The sequence below is a fragment of the Amblyomma americanum genome, chromosome 4, assembly GCF_052857255.1.
Source record: "Amblyomma americanum isolate KBUSLIRL-KWMA chromosome 4, ASM5285725v1, whole genome shotgun sequence".
Taxonomy (NCBI): domain Eukaryota; kingdom Metazoa; phylum Arthropoda; class Arachnida; order Ixodida; family Ixodidae; genus Amblyomma; species Amblyomma americanum.
This window is the reverse complement of record NC_135500.1, coordinates 217,359,735-217,386,036: the sequence shown is the minus strand read 5'-3', so window position 1 is coordinate 217,386,036 and position 26,302 is coordinate 217,359,735. Positions and strand designations below refer to the sequence as shown.

Here is a 26,302-nt window from a genome sequence, read left to right as displayed (position 1 = left end):
GCATTGCCAAATTTTTACCGATCATATTCCTATAGTCAAAGTTCTAAAATAATGAATAAGCTCTGGAGCTTCCATGCACCAAGAAGTGCTGCAAAACAGCATGTGCTCTTGGACCGCATGTGCTCTTGAACCGCGCGGTCCAAGAGCACATCCTGTTTTGCAGCGCTTCTTCTTGCATGGCTGCCTTGTGTGAAATGTCTTTTGCAAAATGAAATGATACGAGTGATGCCATAATCTAGGAATTTTAAGTTTTTTTTTAATGTGTAGCTGCGAACAAAAAAACAGGTGTTACTGATTGGGAGACTTCAGCTCTACTTTGTCTGGCTCAGGTAATGTGCGAAATAATAAAATGAAGAGCGCATTAATTATCGATTGGCTTCACCAGAAAAGCTTTGCGCCGCATATATAGATCTAGATACCGACTGCACCGTTATGAAAGGTTAGCAATAGAAAGGAACAATAAAACTGTAGGTTGAGTCACACGCTTCGCAAAGGTCACACGCTTCGACCTCTTGGACACCGAGCAGTTGTGCGCCGCGGTCATGAAGCGCAGCATGTTTATGAAGCAGCACGGAGCGCTGTCATGCTCCGACAAATGGAAGACACATGCAAGACCGTCACTCTTCGCTAATGTGTCATTAAACAAAACACAACGTATCAAGTAGCCTGTTCGATGCATTAAATGTACTACACCCATTGTCTAGTACCCTACTTTCTATGGCGGACGACAGCATCACCTGCGTCCCTGCGTGCCGATCCGAAACCGAAACTAGCCGCAGCGCATTCCGCGGCTCGGTTATGGCGGGCTGCTGTAGAGATCGGAGATCGGTAGAGATAACCTGCGAGAAAATCCGTACTCCGTACTGACAAGACTGATACCAGAAACCAGCCTGTGCTCTGTTATCTTTGAATCACGTGCTTCGATCCGCCTAGCCCGGTGCCGCGAAACGAGACAGGCGCTTCGTTGCGCACCCCGAAGTTTGTGTTCCTGCGCCCATGACGTGATGATGCTTTTAGCGCCGGCGTTGTGAACGTTTCAACCGCCTCCCATTCACTAGTTGATCGCGCATGGAAGCAGGGAGTACACCAGGCGCCTCCTCCGAGCATATGGCTGCGCTCTGAAGCAACGATCCGAGCTCTTCGCTCGCCCGTTACTTGTTCCGCAGGGATCACTCGGCAGCCAGAGTGAGAATCCGTCTCCGGAAAGGATCGTGGTTGGGAAAGGTGGGATAAGCGGAGAACTGAGAATCAATGACCATGTCGCTGCTCACCAAAGATGAGGACACTACAAGTGAATCACTACTTTCGAAGAAACGCCGAACGCTCAGAGGTAAGATCGGGCTGGCAAACGTGTCTCCGTCGTTACGGTCAACTTTGGAAGAGCGGGTTTCGACACGGGCAGCGATCAGCTGACGCGCAATGCAGCGAGCGCAAGCCCGCGTGCTTGTGTCATGGCTCTGCCGTCAGATTGCGCGGGCCAGTCCATATTGTTGCGAACCGCGGCTCGATTTTTGCGATCGAATCCGTTGCTACCGGGTCATATGCATGTCTGGTAGGTGGTGACCTCGCGGTGTTAATTATAGTTTCTGTCTGTTTTCATTTTGTCATATAACTATTATGTCACAAAGTTAAGGGCCGGTCGAAGTGTACGCATGCTATAATTCATTTTGTGGCCTTTATGCGAACACCAGCTGTGACCTTTATCAGCGATGCACAATAAAAATTTTATGCTGTGATCGAGGTGCTGCAGCTGTTCAGAACTGGCATATATTGCTGCAGTTACCGAACAGCTCTTCAATGCCGACTTATTAAAATCAAGTCTGCTCGCTAGAGTTCGTTATTTCAACTCATGAGTGTGCTTAGCGTCTTCTACAAAATTAATTTTCCGAGTGCAAAATGAAAAAAGAAATATGTAGTCACTGCGCTTTTGGTGGTCTATGCCAACCATATTGAAACTATGCACACAAGAGCTGAGCAATTTGCGGATGGTGCTGTATAAGTCATTCTAATTGCAACATAAAGTGAGTTAGATTGATGTGTTACTTTTCAGGAATTTAAAATATGCAGAATTCACCAGTAAGTGAGGTTCCTTAAGAGGCAAAATATTGTAAACGTTCAGTACCTGTGGCTCCTCACCATGCACTTTTCTGTACTACAAGTGATGACGATTTTGCTACCATCAAGCTAATTTGCTCAGCCTCATAAACTCATAAACTGTTTACAAGAAATAACAGCACTCGCATTCAGTGGTAAAACAATTCAAATATACCTTGTGGTTTGGGCAGGTTTCTTTTTATGCATGTTATGAAGTAATACTGACAAAGCACAAAAAAGAAGCCCCTGGGTAGTTCATTGTACCCTGGGGTGTCGCCATTTGTTGCTGGCCCAGTCGTGGTCAGCACTGTGCATTAATATTACTCGACTTCATAAGTTCAACCAGTGCAGTGCAAAATACAGATTCCTTCAACTGTATGTTCTTCGGCAAAGCAAAAACGGCTTTCTGGGCTGCAAAAATGGGGACATAATGATGAGGGATCCGACTTTATTTGACTGCGGTAACGAAATGTAAATTCTAGTAAGTGGTGTTTCTAGTCCCTTATAGCTAGGTACGCCGAATATATATGTTTATTCTATTTATTACTTATTTTCTTGTACTGCAGCCTTGCATGTGTAAAAATCAGCAGCATATGAGGCACTGAAAGAACAAGGAAACATCTAAAAAAAAAGAGCTACACATTGCAGAATCTAAAAATTCTTTCAAAGGGAGAACATGATAGTAGGACCAGGAAGGGAGTTCCAAATTTCGGTAGTACACAGAAAAAAAAACAAACAGTATTTGAAAAAGTCAGTAAGAGGACTGAAGATAACATGTTTATTTTCTGATAGCTTATTCTTAATGATGATGGTTTTTCTAATCTTTAATAGCTGCCAAGTGACTCGTATCATGGAGAGTTAACTGACATGTGCAAGATGTGAGGAAAGTGGGGTGAGCTCCAGACATGATGGATAAGAAGGTGAAAAACCTTGTCATGTCAGTGAAATAAAAATGGACAGCCTTTTTTCAAACCAATTCCAATTTGTGTATGTTAGCAAGCTTATGGATTTTCAAAACGATGAATCCTTATTCAAGGATTGGGCAGATCAGGGTTTTCTATGTGAGTGACTTGGTATCTAGACAAGCAACACAAAAAGTGCGGCGCAAGTATCCAAGCCTCTGGAGAGCATTGTTAGAAATTAGATCGATGTGTCTGGACTATAACATATTCTGCGTGAATGTAACTCTTTTTAGGCCACTGTCTTTGAATGAATATGTGACCAAGATGTGTGCCTCTAGAATGACATTAACACAGACTTAGTGAAGGTACTTTCCCATGTAGTGCACCACTTCCAGAAATTTGAGAAAGACTTGTTTAGAAATCCATAATCCAAGGGCGATTTAATTGTATAATAAAGCACGCAGTCATCAATATACAAGGCATGTTAATACATTAAGCAGCAGATCTTGATGTATAACAAGAAAAGAAGTGGCCCCAGTATAGAACCTTATGGGACGCCGGATGAAACAGTGATGATGATTAGTGGAATCGAAATGTGTATTGTGAGCATTGGAAAGAAAATAGCTATCCAGTTAACAATTAAGTTTAGGGTTTTTACCTATAGAGTTCAGCTTTTGCAAGAGTTTGTGGTGAGAGATAGTGTCAAACGCCTTCAATAAGTCTATTAATATGCAGTCATGTTCATTCATATCAAGAGAACGGATGATGTCATGAGAGTATTTAGGCAATTGTGTGGTGGTGTTGAATTCATTACGAAAGCCATGCTGGAGGTTACTCAGGACATTGTTTGAACAAAGGAAAACTATGATATGCTTGAAAATTATATGTTCTTGCAATTTACAAGAATGGGCTGTTAGCAAAATAGTTCTATAGTTGGAAAATGTCTGCGTGTTACCAAATTTGTGCAGGAAGATAATTTTTGCTTGCTTCCTTGACGAAGGAACTGCATTGGTTAAGAAAGATTTTTGAAAAATAGCGGTGAGATATCTGTTAGTCCAAACAGTAAATCGTACTAGAAACAAGTTTCGTATGTCATCAGATGCACAGCTCCTTTTAGTGTCCAAACCACGGTTCAAATTAAGAACACCTTCATTAGAAACATGAACATTGTCAATTGAAAAATTTGAATTACAATTGAGGGAAGAAGCTTTCAGGTTGCCTGTCATAAACACTGATTGAAAGTAGGTATTGAGTGCAGGAGCAATAGGCAAAGGGGGTGACAGTTGGGTACCTTATTAATCATGAAAGTATTTAAAGCCATGCTATTAGGCAGTAACACTTATGGTGGTTGCTTTTGAGAAAATTATTTGGAAACTGCTGTTTAGAAATTGAGAAACTTTGTAATATCAAGGAATTCACTACATGGAGGTTTATTACATCCATGTTTAACTGTATACACTGTTAATTTTGTTATCAGATCAAAGTAAGTTTGTCCTGAGGCGATGAAAGCTATATAGAAATGTGAATAATAGGTTAAGTACGTCTTTCGAGAATTAATAAGGCAGTCTGACGGCTCCTAAACTTGCAGGGATCTACGATGCTGTGCAGACTCGTCATGTGCTTGCACTCATGGGGTTCTTGGGCTTTGTCAACGTCTACGCGCTGAGGGTGAACTTAAGTGTTGCCCTAGTTGCCATGGTGAATCACACAGCTATACTTGCCAACAACACGCCTTCATCAGGAGAGGAATGTAAAGCAGACTGGGCCAACAGCACGAAGGAGAAAGTGCAGGTCAGTGGGTTCAGTGCAGCTCTAGTTGCATTTATGAAATTATCCTATTCCTTTGCCCCTTTTTCTTTTGTACATTTTTGTCATGCTGCCCTCTATTTAGAATAAGACACTTATTGTGAGCAGCCAGAGATTCGCTTGTTTATGTTCGAATAACCTGTGAGTCATGAGAGGAATGCAGTACTTATCATAGGTGCAAAAAGATAAGCAGTAAATAGAAGCATTAAGAAGCAAAACCACTGGGTGCAAAAGCGTGGGCAAACATTTGCAGTGCGAAAACAGGTACACTCATCATTTTAGTTCATTATTCACTGAACAGCCTAAAATCATAGAACAACACAACTTGAAAGAAGTGACGAGTTTCAAAGAATAAATGCAAATCTAGCTCCGAGCAGATGCAGAGTCAGTAAGTGTGAACAATGCTGTTTGAAAAGAAGGAGCATCAACAGCTGATAACTGTGGCCTGAAGAGACACAGTCCACTTATTTAGGATAACAAGAATGGGGAGCACTTTTTTTCATTTTTATTTGGTAAATAGCATGAGATACTTTGCATGCTTGGTCAGTTTAGGAGGAAGCATGATGTCGAAAAATTCAAAATGTTGAAAAGTCACTATAGTATAGACGGGTTTAGCATTAGCCATTAGATTGATGGGGAAAATTTCATGACATCTTCATTGCCAACTTGCATATCTATATTTTTTCTGATTTTTCATCTCTCTTTCTCCTTTACCAGGATGGAACATTTGTGTGGAACGAATATGAGCAGGGTATCATACTGGGCGCATTCTTCTACGGCTATGTCGTCACCCAGATTCCTGGAGGTCGGCTGGCAGAGCGAATTGGAGCCAAGTGGCTTTATGGCATTGGTGTGCTTGTCACTGCTTTGCTGACCCTTCTAACTCCAGTTGCTGCCTCCTGGAGCATCTATGCCTTCATCACCCTCCGAGTCATGATGGGGCTTGGGGAGGTGGGTGTCACCTACCCTGTGGCTTCTGTTAAAGACTGTTTGGCATGTTGGCCTTGGCAAGAAATAGAGAGTTGCTGCAGGCACCAAGTGACTATTTTGTACTGAGAGTGGCATCTATTGGAATCAGGTGTAAATTCTTTGGCTATCGAATCCTGTGTCTCATTTGCACTGAAACTTCATGTGGAGGTGGCATTTCATGTTCTATCTTGCCTGCCATATCAAAAATCTAACGAAACCTATGGTCTGTAGTGAATAAAATCAAAGGAGCAATGGTTTTACAATAAGTAATAAGGGACTGGAAGTATAGTTAGGGGATATATCTATCTATGATAAGTGGTCATGGCAGATTCAGATTATGAGAGAGAAATTAGCAAGTGAATAAGAATTGGCCAGAATACATTTGGCCATTGCTCTCAATTTATGGACAGCAACTGGCACATATCTCTAAAAAGGAAAGTATGTAACTGATGTACTGCGTGAGTACTCACCTCAGCTACTTATACTGGGAGACTAACAAAAAGTATTTAAATTGGGCTAGGGACAGTGCAGCGAGTAATTGAAAGGAAAACAATGAATTATAAGAGAAAGAAATAAGGTAGCATTAATTGAATTAATTCCTTATTGGGGTCTATGTGCTTTAGGGCTTCTTTTCATTCGCTTCGCATTACTATGGTCAGATACAGCTCAAGAATGCAGTGGTGAATACCCCTCAAAGGAGGCCCTCCAGCCACTGGCATCATCCAGTTTTCATGACATCGCGACTGATCTCCTATCGTGACATTGCAGGTTACTGGCAAGTGCCTCCGTGAACTAGGATTAACTGTGATGTCATGGAAATTGGTTGATGCCTTCGGCTGCAAGGCCTCCTTGCTGCTGCGTTCTTGAGTCGCATTCGGATATAGTATATAATTCACCCATATCGCAGTGAATTTGTCATTGAGTAAGAGGTAGGGGATTTGCTTACAAGCTTTCCAATCAGAGCCAGATTGGAAACTATGCCCCCAGTAGATGTTTACTGCTTTGTGTCTCTAAACCTTGAATGATGTTCACTTTCAGCAAATGACCTGAGATTTGTGAGACTAATGCATAAAGTAAAATTCTGTCCACCCAGCATAGTAACTCATTTAGTAGCAGTATATGTACTCAAAAAGTTTATCCTTGTTGCACACAAATGTAATTTCAGTTGCATAACAGTAGTAGAGTGTAGGACGCATCAAAATGAAAATGTGGTGTCAGCTGCTACCCTTCAGCGTTCACTTCTAAGTAGCATTAAACTAATTATGCACGGCTTTTGATACACCAAATTTTGTGTTTTTAAGGCAGCAGTGCAGAGTCTTGCATAGTTAGTCACGTTCCGCAAACTAGTACGATGCACTATGAGGTGACTGCTAGTATGGAGCAGGGAATGTTCTGTTGCACGACTAATCTATTGTCAACTGCTATTGTCAGAATTCAGTCATCTTGGTCTTATGGTCGGGCTCATTACCTTCTTTCTATTCATGCAGTCAAAGCTAGCGGAATTTTTCCTTTTTTTCATAACAGCAGTCTGGAATCAAAACTTCAAAGACATTTATGCTTTTGTATAGGGAATGTAAGTTTTTTAGTCTCCGTTCCCTAAATGTTTAACGGCCAGCTGGCAACACTTTCATTGACAAACTTCTCAGAAGTTCCCTTTTGTAAGCTCTCTCCTCCTTTTAAACATGTATGTGCAAATGCCCTGTGCAAATAAACCATTCAGACAGCATGTCTTTTGCACCAGTGCATCATTTATGGATTGCTTCGTGTTGCAGGGAGTGACCTTCCCTGCAATGCACGCCATGATAGCTCGGTGGCTGCCGAAGGACGAACGCAGCCTGCTTGCCACCATCATCTATTCGGGTGGCCAGATCGGCACTGTCGTGGCCATGCCCGTGTCTGGGCTGCTGTGCGATTCCACTTTCCTTGGTGGTTGGCCAGCTGCTTTCTATGTCTTTGGTGAGTGTCTAGCCTGCAGAAAGCCGCCTTAGTTCTCTCTCGCTGTCTTCTCAGTGAAACCTTGTAGATGAACAGTTGTTTCTTTTTTGGTGTTCTACAGACTGTTGCGTTACTCACAGAGAACCACTGGCTTGTTTTCATTCACATTTCGCCCGGAGGTGGCAATTGGCAGTCCGTTTTGTTTCATACTATGTTTCGGAGGAGTAATGGATTGATCTATGGAGAGTAAATTGTAAATTCGCCGTCTGTTTCGTAATTCCAGATGAAAACAGATTCTTTCACAACTGCTGAATTGGCAGCACCTTCTCTCGTTGGCAGCTGAAGGATGAAAGTAGGTGTCCCAAGATGTGGAATAAAGAGCGCTGTCCATCCCCTTGGTCTGCATTTAGTAGAATGCTGGTTGCGTCTATCAATGGCAATGTGGAGCAAAGAGACAGGCTGAGGAGCAGACTGGGATTGTTATTGATAATGTCTTGCTGGTGGAAATTGCTGCATAATGCACTTTGTGTGGTTTGTGTGGTGTTACTGCATGACTTGTATAATTGCTGCAGAGCTGATGGTTTGTGATTGGAAAGAGTATCGCTGTGTGGTGATTGCAGGGATGTTGAAAACACGAACCCAAAAAACGCGCCATGGTTTGGAATTACTGCCATATTTTGTGCTCTTTTGAATAAAGAGAAGTTTATTTTTAAAGGGGCACGGGCGTCTTCGAGCTATTTTTATTACTTTTGGGCTAAATGTAATGAAACTGTACGGTTGTATACAGTTTCTTGTGCTAATTTATAAAAATGTAATGAATTTTTACAATGCCAATTATTTGTCAAGATATTGCAAATTTAGTCTTTTATTTGCAAAGAAAGTATAAAAACCACTCCTCAGAAAGCTCTTAACATGTGCCTAGATAGTACAAACCACAAGGAATGCAGTATTGGAAGTACTTTTCAAATTGATTCAATATTAGTTATTTTACATTGCATTGAAGTTCAGTGATAACAGGACTGGTTAATGAGCTGTTTTAATTAGAATGCGCAAAAAATTTACAAGCATAAATTGAGAAATCTGCTCCAAACATTGCATGCTTTAATTATTTAGCAGGATTTTACAGCAAAAATTATTGCGCAGTGTGCTCTAGATGCTGAGATATTTCGATATCCTCTTCGTAAACTTGCAAACAGTTATAATTTGTGCCTGGGAAAATTCAGAAACACAAAGAGAGGTGAGGAATAAATTGGAATTACATCTAATACTTAATCCAGCAAATCAAAAATATCATAGATGGGTATAATATAGGCTGCAGATTTCAAAAATGATGTTACCAAAAGATTGATTTTTTGTAAGTTTTCAATCGCAAATACCCCTGTCCCCACTTAAACAAATCAAGTTTTGAACGCACACATACTAACTCCCAGCAGAAGAGAGAAAAAATATGAATGAAAGCAGTACATGCAGAATAGTGTTTAGATTAGAGTTGGAAGAACAGGCTTTGCAGCATTTCATCATACTGCATATACTAGTTTAGTATCTCCAGTTCAAGATTCTGCATTGTTTTGTGTCTTTGCCCCCTTGTATGCGAGCATCTTTTGTTCATTCTTATGTTTCAGGCCTTATTGGTGTGGTGTGGTTTGTGTTGTGGGCACTGTTGGTCTACAACAGTCCTCAGGAACACCCACGCATCAGTGACGAGGAACGCATCTACATTGAAACAAACCAGGGTGAAGAACAAACACGAGAAGTAAGTTTCTTTTTGCAAGCATTTTATATTTTCTTTTATGCCAGTACTGCTCTAATTCTGTACAGTGATAATTCAGGAATTCACTAGTGTGGAGTTTTTGCTCATCAAATTATCTTATGTAAGTTTTATGCACTGGAAGACTTGCAGCTAAAGAGTGGTGAGTACCAAATGTGAAAGTACAGAGTTTGAAATGAGCTGGCTATGTAATATCTTTTTCTGTGGCTGAACAAACACACCACTCAGAGAAGTGTGTAAGCATGAAAAATACTCGAGCCTTTTTTCATGTTTCTAGAGCAATCAAGTGTATAAGCTCTCGAATGCAGTTTTGCTTTTTTACACAGTTTGAGTCTTCGTGGTGTTAACATGTCCAGAAGCTGCCCATACCATGGCGCGCGGTGCTGACCTCAGTGCCGTTCTGGGCGCTGATGGTGACCCACTTTGGCCAGAACTGGGGCTTTTACACGCTTCTGACCGAACTGCCCAGCTATCTCAAGAATATCCTGCACTTTGACATCAAGAAGGTTTGTATATGTATAACAGGACTTTGTCTATACCCTCTCTGGAAGTGGCAGCCAAAACCTCACTTGGGAGATGTTGGCATGGGAGCACGTCTGTTGGCAGTCTGCTTCGCATCTTTCAGTGTTCATGCACCTTTGAATAAAAAGAACGGGCTTTTAACATTAATTTTAGGCTCCATTCCCAGGTGAAAATCTTCAACTGGAAATTCAAATGGGAGTAACTGGTTTCAACTGGGAGTAACTGGTCCCAGTTGGAAAGCAACTGGACCCGTTTGGAAGTCAACTGGTACTCTTAATAAAGTTGAATGGTGCAAGGGAACGAACACAGGAAGACACAGAGACAGAAAGAGCACCTATCTCTGTGTCTTCCTGTGTTCGTTCCCTTGCGCCATTCAACTTTATGATGAACCAACTAGCCCATTAGCAAGTACTTCTGGTACTCTTAGTGTAATTATGAAACTGATTTGCCACATCCAGTTGTGGTCACATAATTGATAAATTGCATGCACTGGGATTATAGTCACTACTAGAGCTTGCTGTTCTCTCACAGCCAGTTTGTGTTCTGGAAGGCACAAAAGACATTGTAGGATCTATAGTTTTTACAGACATCGACATTACAGCATGCACTGTTTACAGTAGGATCGGCAGCTCAAACCTCGTTGATACGTTTTTTTTTAGTTGTGGTTCTAGTCACATTGAAGATGAATTGATTAACAATACCAATGAAATACTTGAACAACTCCATATTTTGTCACAGTCGAATAAACTAAAAGATAACGCAAAAAAAAACTAAAGCAGTTATTTTCAGGGCAAGAAACAGGCCACTCAAATTTAATCATATTGTTAAATATGCTGGACAACAAATTGATATTTTACATGAACATAAGATCCTAGGAGTTATTTTTTCATCTCATCTTAGCTGGTATTCGCAAGTCCATAGCCTCTGTAGAAAACTATCTGCAACAACTGGAGCACTCTCTCGTTGCTGAACACTTCTCCCTACGAAAATAAAGCTGCAAATATATTGCGCTCTATTCTCATCTCATTTAAATTACTGTAGCTTTATTTGGCTAACCACATCAAAAACAAACATTCAAAAAATACTTGCACTACAAAAAAAAGGCCATTCGATATATTTTCAATGTTTCGTTCCTGCACTCGACCCAAATGCTATTTCCCTCATACAAAATCGTCAGAGCTAATAACATATATGATTTCTGTATTTTGCGTTCTTTCTTCTTCTCAACTACTGAGCAGAAGAATTTTTTGGTACAAACTGCAAGTCTTACACCCAAAAAAACAGTTATACCTACTCGTAGTACTGAAGTATGGCATACTCCACATTTCCGCACAGTCTACAAATTTCAATCATTGCAGCACAACCTCCCACAAATACTCAATCAAAATCAATATGCCAAGATAATTTCATTTAAACAGTTTCAAGAACCCTTTTGCAAACTATAAGTAGTCGGGTTTCTGATATATGTCTGCTTCACTGACCTTTTATTTCTCGTACCTGTATGCTATCTTGATTTCAGTTATGATTGTACAAATCTACAGTTTTATTCAAATATGTATGTATGATGTATTTTTCGGTTATTTCTGATAATATTTGGAAACTAAGCTTGTTTGCGTTTTGATTACTACTCAAAGTTATTATTGTATAGTATCTGCTATTCTAGATCTATCCATTGTTTCACTTAACTATGGTTAATAACTATGTCGGCACGGTCTTGTAGAAGTTTTCTGGGCCATGTCAAGCTGTGATTCACAGCTTTTAGCCCATATATCCTTCCAAACTTCTGGTAAAATAAAATGAATTGAATTGAAACATATTATCTGGGAAAACATAACCACTTGATTTTGAGAAATCTGACTATTGAATGAGGCAAAAAGTCATTTATTGACAATTTCACTTGATAAAAATGTCGATTGACATTTTTTTGGGCGGAGGCACCGCCTCCTCCTCCTCCTCCTCTTCTTCTTTGCCTCGTTGCATCGAAGCACAGCAGAGAAGCCACCACGGCGGGTCATTGCTGCAAAAAAAACATGCCGTGTTCCCTCTCGTTCGGCCCACCTAGCTGTGTGTTTGTACATGTGCGGCTGGTCAATAAACATATTACACGACCACAATTTGTCAAAAATTTTAATCATAGTAGCTGGGAAATCATGTTTTCCGGGAATGTATTAACCGGAAAAAGTATAGTGCAACTCTATGGGACATGTTTAATGTCAGTGATTTTGAGCGTACGAACCGGGAAATCGTATGAACCAGGTATATATCAACGAGGTGTTACTGTATATAGCATTTTTCTTGCAGTGCATGCATGATAGAAGGCGTACAATGCTAACTCATTTGCTTGATACTCATAATTAGTTTGTCAGGAAGCAAAGTGACATTGTTTTGTTCCTGCTTGAGGCCACTGAAAGTACGGACATGCCCTGTTGTAGAACGGGTTCCTCTCAGCTCTGCCATATCTGCTTGGAACATTCACCAGCTGGGGAGCCGGATATATGGCAGACCACATCCGGCGGAAGGACCTTTTCTCTACCAGCATCATAAGGAAGTTCTTCAACTCTGTCTGTGAGTGGCTTATCTTTGGAACAAAAGCCCTGTTTATGCAGTTTGCCTATGCAACTCGGACTGCGGTTAAGAGTGTGTTCATAGCGTTTGTGCTATACCCGTTTCATGAAGCTGGAATTGTCTACAGGAGAAACATTCAATGGTGAAAGTATTGTGGGCGTTCAATAAGGACATCGGTGGACAATAGAGAACACCCAAGATTGAAATTTTTCCACAGTATTTATTTTTCCAAAACAGGCATAAACCGCAAAAAATATATTCTGGCTCCACACTATATAGTATTGAAGTGACTGGGCCACTGCTTGAAGGTCAGGGAATTTTCTTGTAAGGGTGATGCCTTGCATTATTCTTTTTTTTTGTTAGAACTATTCAAGACTGGAACAGTCTGTCTGCCATCGAATGTTGTATGTATTTATCAAATGAGGCTTTTTTCCATGAATTGAAACAATTTGTTCATATGTAGTTATTCTGTAATTCCCCTGCTGTAATGCCCTACACGGCGATGCAGGTAACAAATAAATACAATAAATAAGTTGTCTACCTAGATACGAAGCAGAATTGTCTGAGGAAATTGTACTTACTACTTCTCAGTGAAATCTTTCGAATTCAACACAGTAATTCTACTTTGCCTCCAGTGATCAGATGCCCTCAGAATAGGAGGGGACTTCTTCTTGTTGCAGAAATCCTATTGCTGCCTTTTTGACTATTATCATCAGGACAATCATTGCCCATGCAGAAATTCCTCAGCGAAAGAGAGAGTAATCACTGGGGTACAGGTCTGGACTTTAGGGTGGATGGTTAAGCTCCATGAAACAACATTCTTTGACAGCAACTTGTGATTTATGAGACATGTGATCTGATGCATTGTCGTAAAGCAGCTGCACACTGGCTGGCAACTTCCCCTGGCGCTTCTGTTCGACTGTCTCACATAATTCCTTCATTGTTGTAACACTGATGTCCCCAGTAATTGTTGCCTTGTGTGGCATGCATTCTAGTTATAAAACACCTTTTGTATCCCGGAAAACTGTTGCCACGATCTTTCAAACTTACTGCTGGACATGAAATTTCTTTGGAGTTAGTGACCCGTTGCACTTCCATTGCATGGACTCTTGTTTGGCCCCTAGATCGTAGTGGTAGATCCATGTTTCACTACCTCTAACGCTTCAAGAATAGTAGTCTCCCTGATTTTTTCTAAGCATGTCTAAATTCTCTTGGCTAAATTGCTGGCAACATGCTTTTTGCGTAGATGTCAACGTTCATGGCACCCACTGGGAACTGATCTTTGTCATCATTGAAATATGATGAGGGACACTCGAAACCGTGCCATTTGAAATGCCCAACTCGTGAGCATGACTGCCTTTCAAAATCATAGCTTCCACTTCTTGGAAAATTTGCTCTGAAGATGCTTTGGCAGGTTGCTCTGAATGGGGGTCATCTTTAGTGGATTTCTTACTGCATTTAAACTGCTTGGCCCTAAAGAACGTAGGAAGTTGCCTTACTACCATATGCAGCAATTATCCTTTCTTGGATTTCTTTCGGACTGCCTTCATCCATTGCAAGAAATCTGATGGAACAAAGTTTCAAATCCCTTTTTTCTAGACCCACATATGCATCTTGTCACTTTCGGTGCTTTCATCAATCTGAACTGCTACTGTGTATGTTGCATTTTCAGACATGTCTCAACCTGCACAGATAAGCTCAGCTGTCTGACATTGACAGAAGGCACTGGGGTAATGCGACATTATTGAACACCCTTGACACCAACGGTAGACCAGTCAACATAGCATGAGAAAGTGATGCTGGTGGTGTAATATATTAGTCCTGCCAAATGTGGAGGAGAACATACTTCCTGCGCTCCACTTGTTTATGACTGCAGCAACGAAAATAGTCTGCCTGATGCTTTCTAGATTATCTGCACACAGTTAGAAATGTTAAGTGCCTCATTTATACATAGCTCCTTTCGTGTGCGATGCGGCAAATTGTGCAGAATACTTTTCACCATCCCCTTGAGGGACAAAGTGGCAGTGATAATTGTACTGCTATCCCCCACCCTCCTCACCACTGCCACTGATGTTATTTTTCTAACATAGTCTTAGCTTTTGTGTTTTTTTCTTTGTTTGCATTCTTGTTTTCTTTGACACATGCAGCATTCTTTGGAACTGCCATCTGCCTTTTTGCTGTGACTTTCGCTGGCTGCAATGGAGTCCTGAATGTCGTCCTCTTGACTGTGGCCATGGGCCTCAATGCATTTGCTTTCTCGGGCTACATGGTGACTCATGTCGACATGTCCCCAGACTTTGCAGGTGTGTATGACAAAATTCATTTGTCGGTGGTTGAAAAAAATAACAATGTTAGCAACACTCGGTGAAAGCTTTTCTTAGCAATGAAGGCTATAGGGGCGGAGCTTCCATAACTGTGTCATTCCGCAAGTAGTCCAGCCGTAGAACGGTTTAGGCCTGGCCGCCTGGCATATTGCTTCCTCTGCAGCAGCTTCATTCCAGCACCTCTTTGTTGCTGGTGTATGTGGCATCAGCTATGGAAGCTGCTTGTAACAAAACGTACCTGTACTCGCAGATGGCTTTCTGTGGCACTGCAGGCAAAGGTGGAGAACCGAAGCACAAGTTTCATTCCACATCAGAATATAGTCTTGAAGATGACAGTGACGAGGCCAACATGTTTGCACAAAAGATCCTAGCGCTCTTTTGCGTGCAACAGCAGAGCAACATTGTGAGCCACCCCTCTCAATTATAGGATTAGGCGGCAGGGGAGAAGGCAGCGGTCAAGGTATTGTGTCGATGACAGAGGCTGTGATCTCTGGTTTCCGGAAGGTTGGGGGAGGGGGGGGGGGGGGGGGGGGGAGGAAACAACCCTCGTTTACTGGCCGGACGACGACTTGGCACCGCAACATGGCATCGTGATAAAGGCCCATCTTCTTTTCTTTCCTGCCTAGCTTTAGCTGCAGTGCCACAGGAAGTTGATAGTTAGTGTAGAGAATTTGTTGTAAACAAGAAAAATATTTTTCCTGACATTCCTTGGCATTTATGTTGAAACATGCCTTAAATTACGAATATTGACAACATGCTTTGCTTTAAGGTAAACTAATTATTTCTAGCGGGGTCTATATTTAATTGAATAGGAATATAGGGCATGTTTTGGCTCCATAGCTTCTGCTGTATTGCTACAAAAAGTTGTGGAGTATAGTTGTGAATTAATGGGTGTCTTGTCTGCTAAACAGAAACAAATTGTTATCATTCTCATTATATCTTTCCTTTTTGTTTTACTAGTTGTTAGTGTGTAATAAATATATAAACTTGATTTTAAATTAAAATATTGTGCAGTGGGGCAAATTTGATAGTTTGAAATACTTACCATAAAAATGAATGAAGATAAAGAGAGGGAACATGCAAGTGCTGCACAAGCACTGACTAACAACCAATACAGATGAGGCAGAAGAAGCTGCCATAGCCTTAGCCAATGTCACGAGACAGTATTAAATTATTGTCACAAACTTCCTAATGGCAGCCAGAAATTTTGCTAGAGGGAGGATAGGCAGAATCGCCGCCTCAGTCGTAAAACTTAACGGGGAACAACTCGAGCAGGGATTAATAATCTGGACGGCTGTGCATCAGTCCATCGAGGGGGGGAACAACGGTGCACACACCACAGCTCACAAAATTCCCAGCCGAGACCTTGAGTGGATGCCTGGTTAAAATAACGACCCTCCGTACACATTTCGAGAAATCCTACATCAAAAATTGAGTAAGCAGAAACACCCCCTCCACACACATTATTAAATAAGGAGGAAGAGATAATGCTTTAGCACGTACAAACGAATGCTTACCCATACCCATGTTTACTGAATAAAATCTTCCCAGAAAGATACCAACAGAATACAGATTCTGTGGAGCCAATGCCAATGCCAATTTATTTTGCATGGTTTGGGAATATCAAGAAAACCCAGATCTCGAACCCAAAGAAGAACCAATAATTGAGAAGTGAGAGGATACGCTGCCTAGCTTGGACCTCGCACACCAGTCAGTAAAAGTTTCATTCCTTCCTTTGATGAAAGAGCACCACGTCCAGCATATATGCTTGTCTCGTAGCGGTGGTAACAGTTTTGCGCTGCATTTCGAACCTTAGAATGGACCAGCTACCTCACCAGCAAGTACATATTTCTGGGCCACCTTTACAAGTAGCTGACAATCGTGGCATTGCATGGAAGTCTGCAAAATAATGCGGCATTCTTAATAACACGCATCATACAGAAAAGGGTGATGTAGAGAAGCACATAAAAAGCTTAGCACTGTGTAGCACATTTACCAGGTAATTTTTTAATCTGTACAGATTTTTATTTCAAAAGCCATGAGAGATACGCAGTGTGTGCAGGTGAATTTTACAGTATGGTGGATATTATGTACTTGATAGAGCTCAATAAATAAACAATTTGGAATGAAGATCCCCGAATCCACTCCGCACTGGCTTCATACCACCCTAGTTGCACAGCTGGCAACCGGCTGATTTGCTATGCCTGCGGCCACCCTGGCCACGTCGCGCGCCTCTATCGTCGCATCACATGCGAAACTTATGAATGGTCCCACCGACCTTTCTATGTGAGACTTGGCCTGCGATGATGCTTTTGCTACCCTCCGTCATCTGCTAGCTTCACCGTCTATCCTTTGTCATTACGACCCTAGTGCCCCTACTGAGGTCAACACCAACGCAAGCGGAATCGGCCTCGGTGCTGTCCTTGCACAGCCCAAGACCAGATTTTCTGAATACTTAATTGTGTGTGCCAGCCGTGCTCTCACCAAAGCTGAGTCTAACTACACTATAAGTAATGGCTAGCTGTGATGTGGGCTTTCACAAAATTCCGCCCATACTTATATGGCCACTCCTTCAACATACTTGCTGATCACCTAGTTCTTGTGCAGGCTGGCCTCACTTAACGATTCCTCAGGATGCATTGGCCGATGGGCCCTTGGTCTTCAAGAATTCGACATTAACATCATTTACCGGTCAGGCTGCAGACACTCCGACACTGATGCTTTGCCACGCTCGCCTCTGCCCTCTCCTGTGCCCTCTGGACCAATATCTGACTCCCTACTTGCAGCTCTCACTACTTTGGACATGCCCTCTGAACAACGCCATTTCATTTCATTCTTCCTTGATGTCCTCCATGCGCCCTCTGTGGTTTCCTTCCCTCGGGCCCTTCGTCGCCAAGCTTCTCATTTTACGATCCGGGATGCTCTCCTGTACCACTGCAACTATCATCCAGATGACCAGAAGTGGCTTTTGGTGATTTCACGACGATCACTATGTTCGCTCTTGCACTGCCTGCCTGCAGCAGAAGTCGACTCCTGGCTCCTACACAAGCATGTTACAGCCATTACCATGTCCGGCTCACCCTTTCGATCGTGTGGGCGTTGACCTATGTAGGCCTCTTCCATTCGCGCGTGCCGGGAATTGATGGATAATTGTCGCCGCAGACCACCTGACTCGGTATGCTGAAACCACTGCCCTCCCTGTGGCTGCTGCTTTCGACGTTGCATTCATTATTCTTCATCTCTTCGTCCTTTGTCACGGCGATCTTGAAATTCTCAGTGATTGCAGACGCACTTTCTTATCTGAAGTTGTTCACGAGCTCCTGGTTGTGTGCCACGCAGTTCATCACACCACTACTGCTTACCACCCTCAAACCAACGGCCTTACTGAATCATTTAACTAGACTCTTGGGGACGTGCTCACCATATACATTCGCTCCGACAGCTCTAATTGGGATCAGGTCCTTCATCATTTATGCTACAACACTGCATCTCAAGCAACGATCGGCTTTTCCCTGTTCATTCTTGTATTTGGGCGCAAGCCTTCCTGTCTTCTAAACACTATCCTTCCCTACAACCCCGACATCTTGGAATGCACCTCCCTTTCTGAAGTTACCCATCATGCTGAGCAGTGCCGCCAGCTGGCTTGCTCCTTCACCTCCAAACATCAAGGCCTCCACAAACATCAGTCCAATCAAGCCATGCCCGCTATTCACTTCTCCCCTTGATCATTTGTCTGGCTCTGTTCCGCCTGCACCAAGATTTTCCGCTACGCACTTTGGCTTTCACCGTATATTGGAGCGTGCATCACCTGTCAACTACATCATTGAACCGGTGACACCTTCAGACCATCACCACTCTGGCGGCGATGTCGTTCATGTCAGCTGCCTGAAACCGTATTACAGCTCCCTTGTCATATCCTTATCTTCACCTTTAGTTGCCAGGATGGCTTCCTCCTTCCGCCGGAGCAGTTGGAATGAAGAAGATAATCATGCGCCGGCGCTAATAGCGATGAAGCTCTTGAGGCAGCCAGCTGATGCTTGTGCTGGAGGATTACTCCTTGTGGCTCTGGTTCTTGTCCCACTGCTTCATCGATTACTTGTGCAAGAGTCTTAGTTGTTGGCATTTCCAACGTCCCAGTAAACCACCCTTCAAATAACAAAATTTGTGTAATGAATTTTTTTAGCTTTGTTTTCAGGGGGCAAGATTGTATTGTGAAACTGAAGGCTGTCAACAACAAAGGTGAGCACATTTTTAAAAATTTTCTTAATCGGCAGTTTGGTTTGAAATATTGCATGACAGAAATGCTATTTTGAAAGATTGTTGACTTGGCTTCCCGCATTGCACATTTATAAAATGGTGTCGCTGCACTTAGTATTGGCACAAGAATCATGTTAATCACTTCTGCATCATAAAATACACAAAAGGCATCGATATTTGCTGCATTAGAGATGTGAGCGACGCCATTCTATAGATAAGCAGTGTGGGAAAGCCAACTGAACAAGTTTTCAAATGCGTATTTTTGACATTCAATACTTCGAACCATATTGCCGACTAAGAAAATTTGAAAACTGGGCTGACCTTTCATTTTGATCACTGGTTTTCAATTTCACAATATAATCTTGCACCCTAAAATATAAAGAAGAAAAGCTCGATTACTTATATTTAGTTAATTAATTGTGTGTTTATTGAGCTCTGTCGGCTACGTAATGTCTGCCATGCTATAGAAACCATCTGTACCAACTGCATTGTCACATGTCTCATGGCTTTTTAAAGAAAAATCTGCACAGATAAAAAAAAACACCCTGTCGATGTGATGTCATGAAATTGAGGTCTTTGAAGTCACCTGACTGACTGTTAGGTTGAAGCATTTGCACTTACGTTCTTTGAGTATTGAAAACCGAAATTAGACTATGCAGCTGATAGGCACAGATCAAATGAATGAGCTCCAATTAAGTTGCTGAAGGCCCTTCATTGCTTGAACCTGATGCAGTAGACATCACTTCCCTTACCTTTGTACCGGCTTTTTTTTTTTTTTTCGCACATTAAGAATGGTCATTTCTACTCCCAGGCACTCTAATGGGGATGACAAATGCTTTTGCCAACCTGGCTGGCTTCCTGGCACCTCTTGCTGTTGGAAGCTTGACAAACAACAATGTGAGTTTATTCATGGCATTATGGACTAGCTGCTTACCATTCCTACCATGTGACACAGAAGCCACTAATCCCAGTAGTGCATCAGCCACATCTTTCGGTTTGAACACAATTGCCTTGAGGCCACCAACCTAAGTAGTGCATCACCACCAGTTTCAGATTAAAGACAATTGCCTCCACCTTGTTGGTGGATTCACTGCCTTAAAAAAGCAGTTAAAAAAAAGCTCGCTAATGGTGTTGGCATTCCCAGTGAGAGCATCATTTTGGCGCAGTTCCATCACGCTCTGTTAGTTGCTATTACAAGGTGTGATGAGATGGAGCAGGTCAGCTTTTCATTGGAGTCATTTTCTTCTGCATTTTCTTGTTTCTCCACGCTGCGACTGAGTACTAAAATTTAAAAATGTACTATCGAAGACATACCATGTGGATATCAAAACAATTTGTTGACATACAGGGACTGGACATAAGATAGGGTCGTTTCATGAAACCATACTCAGGCAGGGACTTGTGTCACCGGCAAGGCAAGTATGATCTTCCCCTAATAAAAGTAGCGCTGCTCAAAAACCTTAGGCTGCATCTGTGCATTTGATTTAATTCCTTCAGTTTGATGGAATGCTTGATATAAAGAACTTGGCACTCTTCATGGCACTGTGAGATCATATTTGTAAGACTGGATTGTGCACCAGGAAAAGTAGTATATGTTGCTGGCTTTATCCTGCACATAAAGCAGAAGCCTTACTTTTTAGTTACATCATTTCATGATGCTTTTTAAGATTATTAACTAAAATGAGAAAGCCCAGTGAAATAAGTGGGGCTCTGGGATAAAACAAGTATCGGGTTCTTATTTTTCTTTAATAATAAGAAGCTTTCAGCAATAGAAAGCATGGATTGAATAATTGAGTGAAAAAACAAATATATGCCTATAGTTACTGACCTGATAATTATACATGGCACTGTAATTATTAGTCACTTATGATCTGAATAACAATTGCCTGTAATGCTTGTGTGCATTTCATGGATGTTGTATGCGTGAGCTTGATGTTGGCCCCTTTATTTCTCAGAATGTCTGCTTTCAGCCAGTCCCATATTCCCTTAGTTTAGTAGCAATGTAATTTAAGTGTTTCATACACTTTCAATTTTTTTTCCCTTATTAGCAAATTTACAATTTGGAAGAGTGCATAAAACAGTGGCAAAATGCTGTTCAGGTACCATCTTCGTGGCATAGGTGTTTCCTTTACAAGTGTTTATGACTGGTGCATTGTGCAAGAGATGAATAAAGAAAAAATAGTAAAAGACAGCTCAAGAAAAATCTGTTTTGGCAATTCACATTTTCCCAGAGCCTCTGCAAACAGATTCAGGAATAAGACATAGAAGGTTGCAAGATTTTTAGTGATGTGTATAATGCAGTGTGCAAGAGCGCAAAGCAACATTAACCAAAACTAGCAGCATACGTTAAGGAAATTTCAGTTTGAGTGCTGAATTTCATGAAATAACTCTTGAGACTGTTGTGGCATGCGTTAATTTTTCTGCACAATACAGCTTACTTTCTTCCTCTTCATATTCTGGCTCTCTCGCAGGAGACAATCGCCCAGTGGAGCATTGTGTTCTACATCGCTGCGGCCGTGTATGTGTTCACGGGCCTCATCTTTGTTTTTTGTGGTTCGGCTGAGCTGCAGCCATGGGGGCTGTATGCACAGACGTGCGGCGGCAACTTTGCAGGCCCCCTGGGCACGCTGGGAACAGGAAACCTTTCAGCCAGCACCCCTTACCAGGCCACGCACGATGACGGCACACCTGAAAGCCCAAAGTCAGATGATGCCTTCCCAACCGAGGCTTACTGATTCGCTATTTATTGCAGGTACCGTAGAGCCATTCAGGTGCATGGTGAGATTTCAAACTTTCCCATGCTAAGATTGTGGCTACCCCCATTCATAGTATGAATCAGGCCAGAATTTTCCTCCATGCTTCTTCTCCATCTGCACAGTTTGTTTTTGTGCTTGAAACCGAGTATTTTATTTTTATGGCCCAGTGCAGAAATAGCGTTGGCGAAGTGATGCAAAAGGCTGCTATTAGAGGTATGTGGTAAGGTGCATTGCAAGTGAAATCCAATGCGACGGCTTGCGAATTGGGTGGAGAAATGCCACTTAGTCTGCAACTCAATCAGAATGCTGTTAAACTAATTTTAAGCATCCATTTGCAAGCCTGAATAGAAAGCATTGGTTCCAGAATGCTATACAAGCACCGCGCAGTAATTATTGTGAAACATGTTTTCGATAAACAGCGGTATGCTAAATTCGTTGCATCTGGGTTTTGCTACATAGCAAGGTCTGGGATGGGGCCTATACGCTGCCACATTTTAGCGGGCACTGCTGTTGCCAGCTGTTGTGTTAGCTTAAACCATATGAGATATAAAGCGGACTTTCTTTTCTGAAATAACATAAGAACTGTACTGCTGTCTTGCTCATTACTTATTTCACAGTGCTCCTCTAGCATAGCTCACTCTGTTGATCCAGTGTAAAAAAAGAGTAACATAATTTAACATATTTATAATAATGAAGAAAATTCATGGTACAGGCAGCGTTCACCGAATGATCTGATGCCCGCACACTGACACAAGCCATGTTATATGTCTGCTGCTGAAAACCAGCAGTGAGTGGTGACACCATCAATGTGGCAGTGTTGGCTTCCTACGCGAATAGCATGTCAGATGGCTGAATATCGTTGCTAGGACTGGTCCAAACAGCATCACCATACTCCATTCTACTCAACCAACAAACAAAATGCACATTTTCTCTTTCTGTTTTGGAGTCATACCTGTATGTTAAAACCCTGTGAGACTTCCTTATCGGATGTGCGACAAGCCTACAGACCCTTACAAATTGGCTTAAATCGAATTAAGAAATAGATCTTGTGGCTTGCAGTGTATCGAAAACAAGCAGACAGGTTAAGAATATTATAGCTAAAAAAAGTCTTGCATCTTTCCTTACACTTTGGCAGGCTAGTATGATCAATGTGTAATGTAATTGATGCGCAGTGTTTTGATATGGCAGGGACTCTTTGTTGCACCATTGGCATTCTTTAGGCAAGCAAGTAGCATTTGCTTCCACGAACAGTTCATTGATTTTTTTATTCCTTTTTTGTGCATAGCATTGCTAAGCGTTGGGCAAGTTGACAGCTCATTCTTAGAGTTCGCAGTGGGCTCCTTACAAAAAAAGCAGGAGATAACAGGTCATGCCCATCTGTCGTGTTCTGTTTTTATCCAAAGTGTTTTCATTTAACTCTGTCTCCTTCTTAAATCACACTCATTTTTCATTTTTTTTAGGCATGCATCTTTATTCATGTTAATAATTTTAGGTCATTATTTTAATCTTTTTCTGATACTCTGAGACAAATGCAGCTTTATTGTTGGGGACAATAACTTTTGTAATTAAAAGTTGCTTGTGGGATGAGATAACCTGTAAGTAGCACGGATATGCCTGACCTTATGCCTTTGCATGCTACAAGTGGACTATCTTTGAGCCAGTTTTACTTACTGCGGTGGCCAGCTTAAACAGAAGCAAAAGAGTATATACATTGAAAACAGCTGTAATTTTCTCTGAGAGTTCAGCAGACCTGTTGTGACCTGCACAAAGCGTTTAAAGCTCACTTGAAGGAAATGCTTTGACCGTCAAGATTCAGCTGTAGCCAGTTTTATCAACACTTGAAATTGAGGTTAACGATGCAAGTCCAGAGACATATTCAGCTGAAATCTTCAATATGACCTTAGCCGTTCTCCTCTTGTCCCCTGATGTGGAACCTATCGTCTTAATGTACAATGTTTCTTATCTACTTCTCTCATGGGGTTGTACCTCCATGCGTTATCTAGTCCATTTTAAAACTTTATTTTTTCTATTAAACTTACAATTTTTGTGTATTATATTCACACCCACCTTTGGATAGCAAGTGTGTGTTCCATTTGCCAAGGTGCACATTTTAATGCTGTCACGCAAATAGAGTAGGGTTTGAATGTGGAATTGTTACAATGAGTGGGAAAGAATTCAGCAGTGTTTCAAGCAGTAACCTTACAGATAGATCACACTATGTAGCTACCTATGTGTGCAGTAGATGGCATGTAGCAATTAAATTTTCTTTTTTAATTCTTCATTACGGCCTTGTATTAAGCTATTATTTTGCACACACATGATGTATTTGTGCACATTTGTTTTAACTGCTCTTGTTTGTTATATGCTAATGTTTGTTGTATAGTTTTGCAACATGTACCGTAAAAACTGGACTATAGGTCGGACCGAAATATAGGTCGACTAACTAACCAATTCTAAAAATGAAAAAAAAATCTTTTTCAGTGGAAAAAGTACCCAAAGACAACCTTACCTTGAAACAAATGCGAGTCAACAAGTTGCACAATGGTGGCAGTATTTTAATTTAAATGTTACACCCGGCCAGTTTTGTAACAGTATCGCGTGCCCATCGGCCGGCATGTTTGTTTGTGGCGCACAGAAGTACAACACCGTAGAGCAAAGCCCTTCCTCATCATGAATCGCCGCACCCAGAATGGCGAGCCCTTGAATTGCGCCATCGTGAGTCTAGAGGCACGCGCGATCTCTACTGCATTCACGCAGATGCTTTCGGCAGTCACAGGCAGTGATCTTGCACGCAGCACAACCTTTCGTTCCAATTCTGGATACACTGCGGTCCACCCACGAAATGATTTTTTCTGCTGGTTGCTGCAAGTTGTAATACGCAGCTTCTGCCTCCGCCAGTACTGAATGCCCCTTTCGGATACTCCAAATTCATGCAGTGCTGCCAGATTGCTGTGAGCTTCCACATAATCGCGTTTTTCTTGAAGGCAACGATGAATTGTCTTTTGCTTTTGCTCATTTTGAAAGAAAATGTGAAAAAGCAGCCTTTCACCAAAATAGCTTTGCAACAACGGAAACGCAAAATGGTGGTGAGAGAACGCCGCTAACATCGCCACGCCGCACTGCTGCTGATGGCGATGGTGACTGTTGACTTCAGCCGCCCATTGTTGCAAGACTTCGTAGTTTTTCCGGCAGTGACCGGCATATAAGACGGGAGTCAACTTTTCACCACGGTTTTTTGAAAAAAAGTTCGACCTATATTCCGGTTTTTACGGTAGTATTGATCATTGTGCAGTTCTAGATCATTTTGGAATTGTTCTAAATGGTGGTATTTAGTAGTAACACACTTATCAAGACTGAAAAATGTGTTGTAGCACACTTGCACAATTTTTTTTTACACTTCTTTTAGTGGCTCAGTGCCACCACCACGAGTACTGCTTTTCATGACTATATATTGCAAAGCTGCGAGCACTTCGACAGGTGGCTTAACATGATATTAAGTCCAAAGAGCACCTTCAGTCTAATTTGTTGCATCAGTGTTGCTGTGCAGGACAGTATGGAAATCACAAACTACTTTCCATATTTGTTTCGCATGTTATGCGACTGGCATTTTCTGTTTTTTTTTTTTCTTGTATTCTGCTTCATTATATGCAGTGATTATAAAGGATAGATATTCAGGTTTCATAACCAAGTAATTTGCTTTACAAAATGAAAAGTATGACTGCAGAGTGTTAGGATTAGTAATTTGCTTTACAAAATGAAAAGCATGACTGCAGAGTGTTAGGATTTCCTGTAGGAAATCCTAACACTCTGCAGTCATACTTTTCATTTTGTAAAGCAAATTACTTAGTTATGGAGGATTTCCTATAGGAATTTTTCTGCTTTTGAAATGCAGAACAAAGACCAGAGTTAATTTTCTTGCTGTTGATTCAGTGTTGGTGCCTATTTTTTTTTTTAACATGTGTTCAGCATGCTGGTGCAGTCTTACACTGGCGCTGATGTTTCTTCAGGCTGTCAGATCACAAGGCACAGAGTTACTCATCTCTCTGCCATAGCTCTCTTGCCAAGTACAGATTGCACTTCTGTTGAAAAACTAATGTTAGACAGCCATGGCAGGTGTACGAAGTGAAGCAAGTGCGATGTTCCAGAAGCTTTGGAGACCCAGGGCTCCAATACTTATGAAGCATTTACAATCTATGAACGCAAGCAGGTGAACTCACTGCAGCCCTATGTATACTGTCTTTTTACTTGAGCCCATCATCAACATTTCAACATTTCTTTTTTTTTTATTGTGAGCTCACGACAATGCTGATGCAATTTTCATTTTTCAAATGTTTGTCCAAAATATTAATATTATCCCTAAACATCTACCGTCACATTCAGTAGTCCATGGTCAAACAAGCTGCC

The 26,302-nt window shown here is 41.7% G+C and overlaps 1 protein-coding gene across 1 annotated transcript; it reads left to right on the top strand.

Annotated features, from left to right (window-relative positions):
- Positions 1-777: 777 nt before the first annotated feature.
- LOC144129343 (sialin-like) lies at positions 778-26,302 on the top strand. The gene is made up of 10 exons (XM_077663395.1): positions 778-1,330; positions 4,585-4,787; positions 5,520-5,753; positions 7,544-7,727; positions 9,329-9,459; positions 9,831-9,980; positions 12,429-12,561; positions 14,709-14,864; positions 19,954-20,039; positions 21,614-26,302. The coding sequence occupies exons 1-10, from the start codon at positions 1,252-1,254 to the stop codon at positions 21,875-21,877; spliced, it is 1,620 nt and encodes a 539-aa protein (XP_077519521.1). The 5' UTR covers positions 778-1,251; the 3' UTR covers positions 21,878-26,302.

What these genes read in the sequence shown, in the direction of transcription:
- LOC144129343 (XM_077663395.1), top strand. Translation starts at nt 1,252, where the DNA reads ATGACCATGTCGCTGCTCACCAAAGATGAGGACACTACAAGTGAATCA. An exon ending in TGCACTTTGACATCAAGAAG is followed by an intron (nt 9,981 to 12,428) that starts GTTTGTATATGT and finishes GCCCTGTTGTAG; the next exon opens with AACGGGTTCCTCTCAGCTCT. An exon ending in GAAGTTCTTCAACTCTGTCT is followed by an intron (nt 12,562 to 14,708) that starts GTGAGTGGCTTA and finishes TGACACATGCAG; the next exon opens with CATTCTTTGGAACTGCCATC.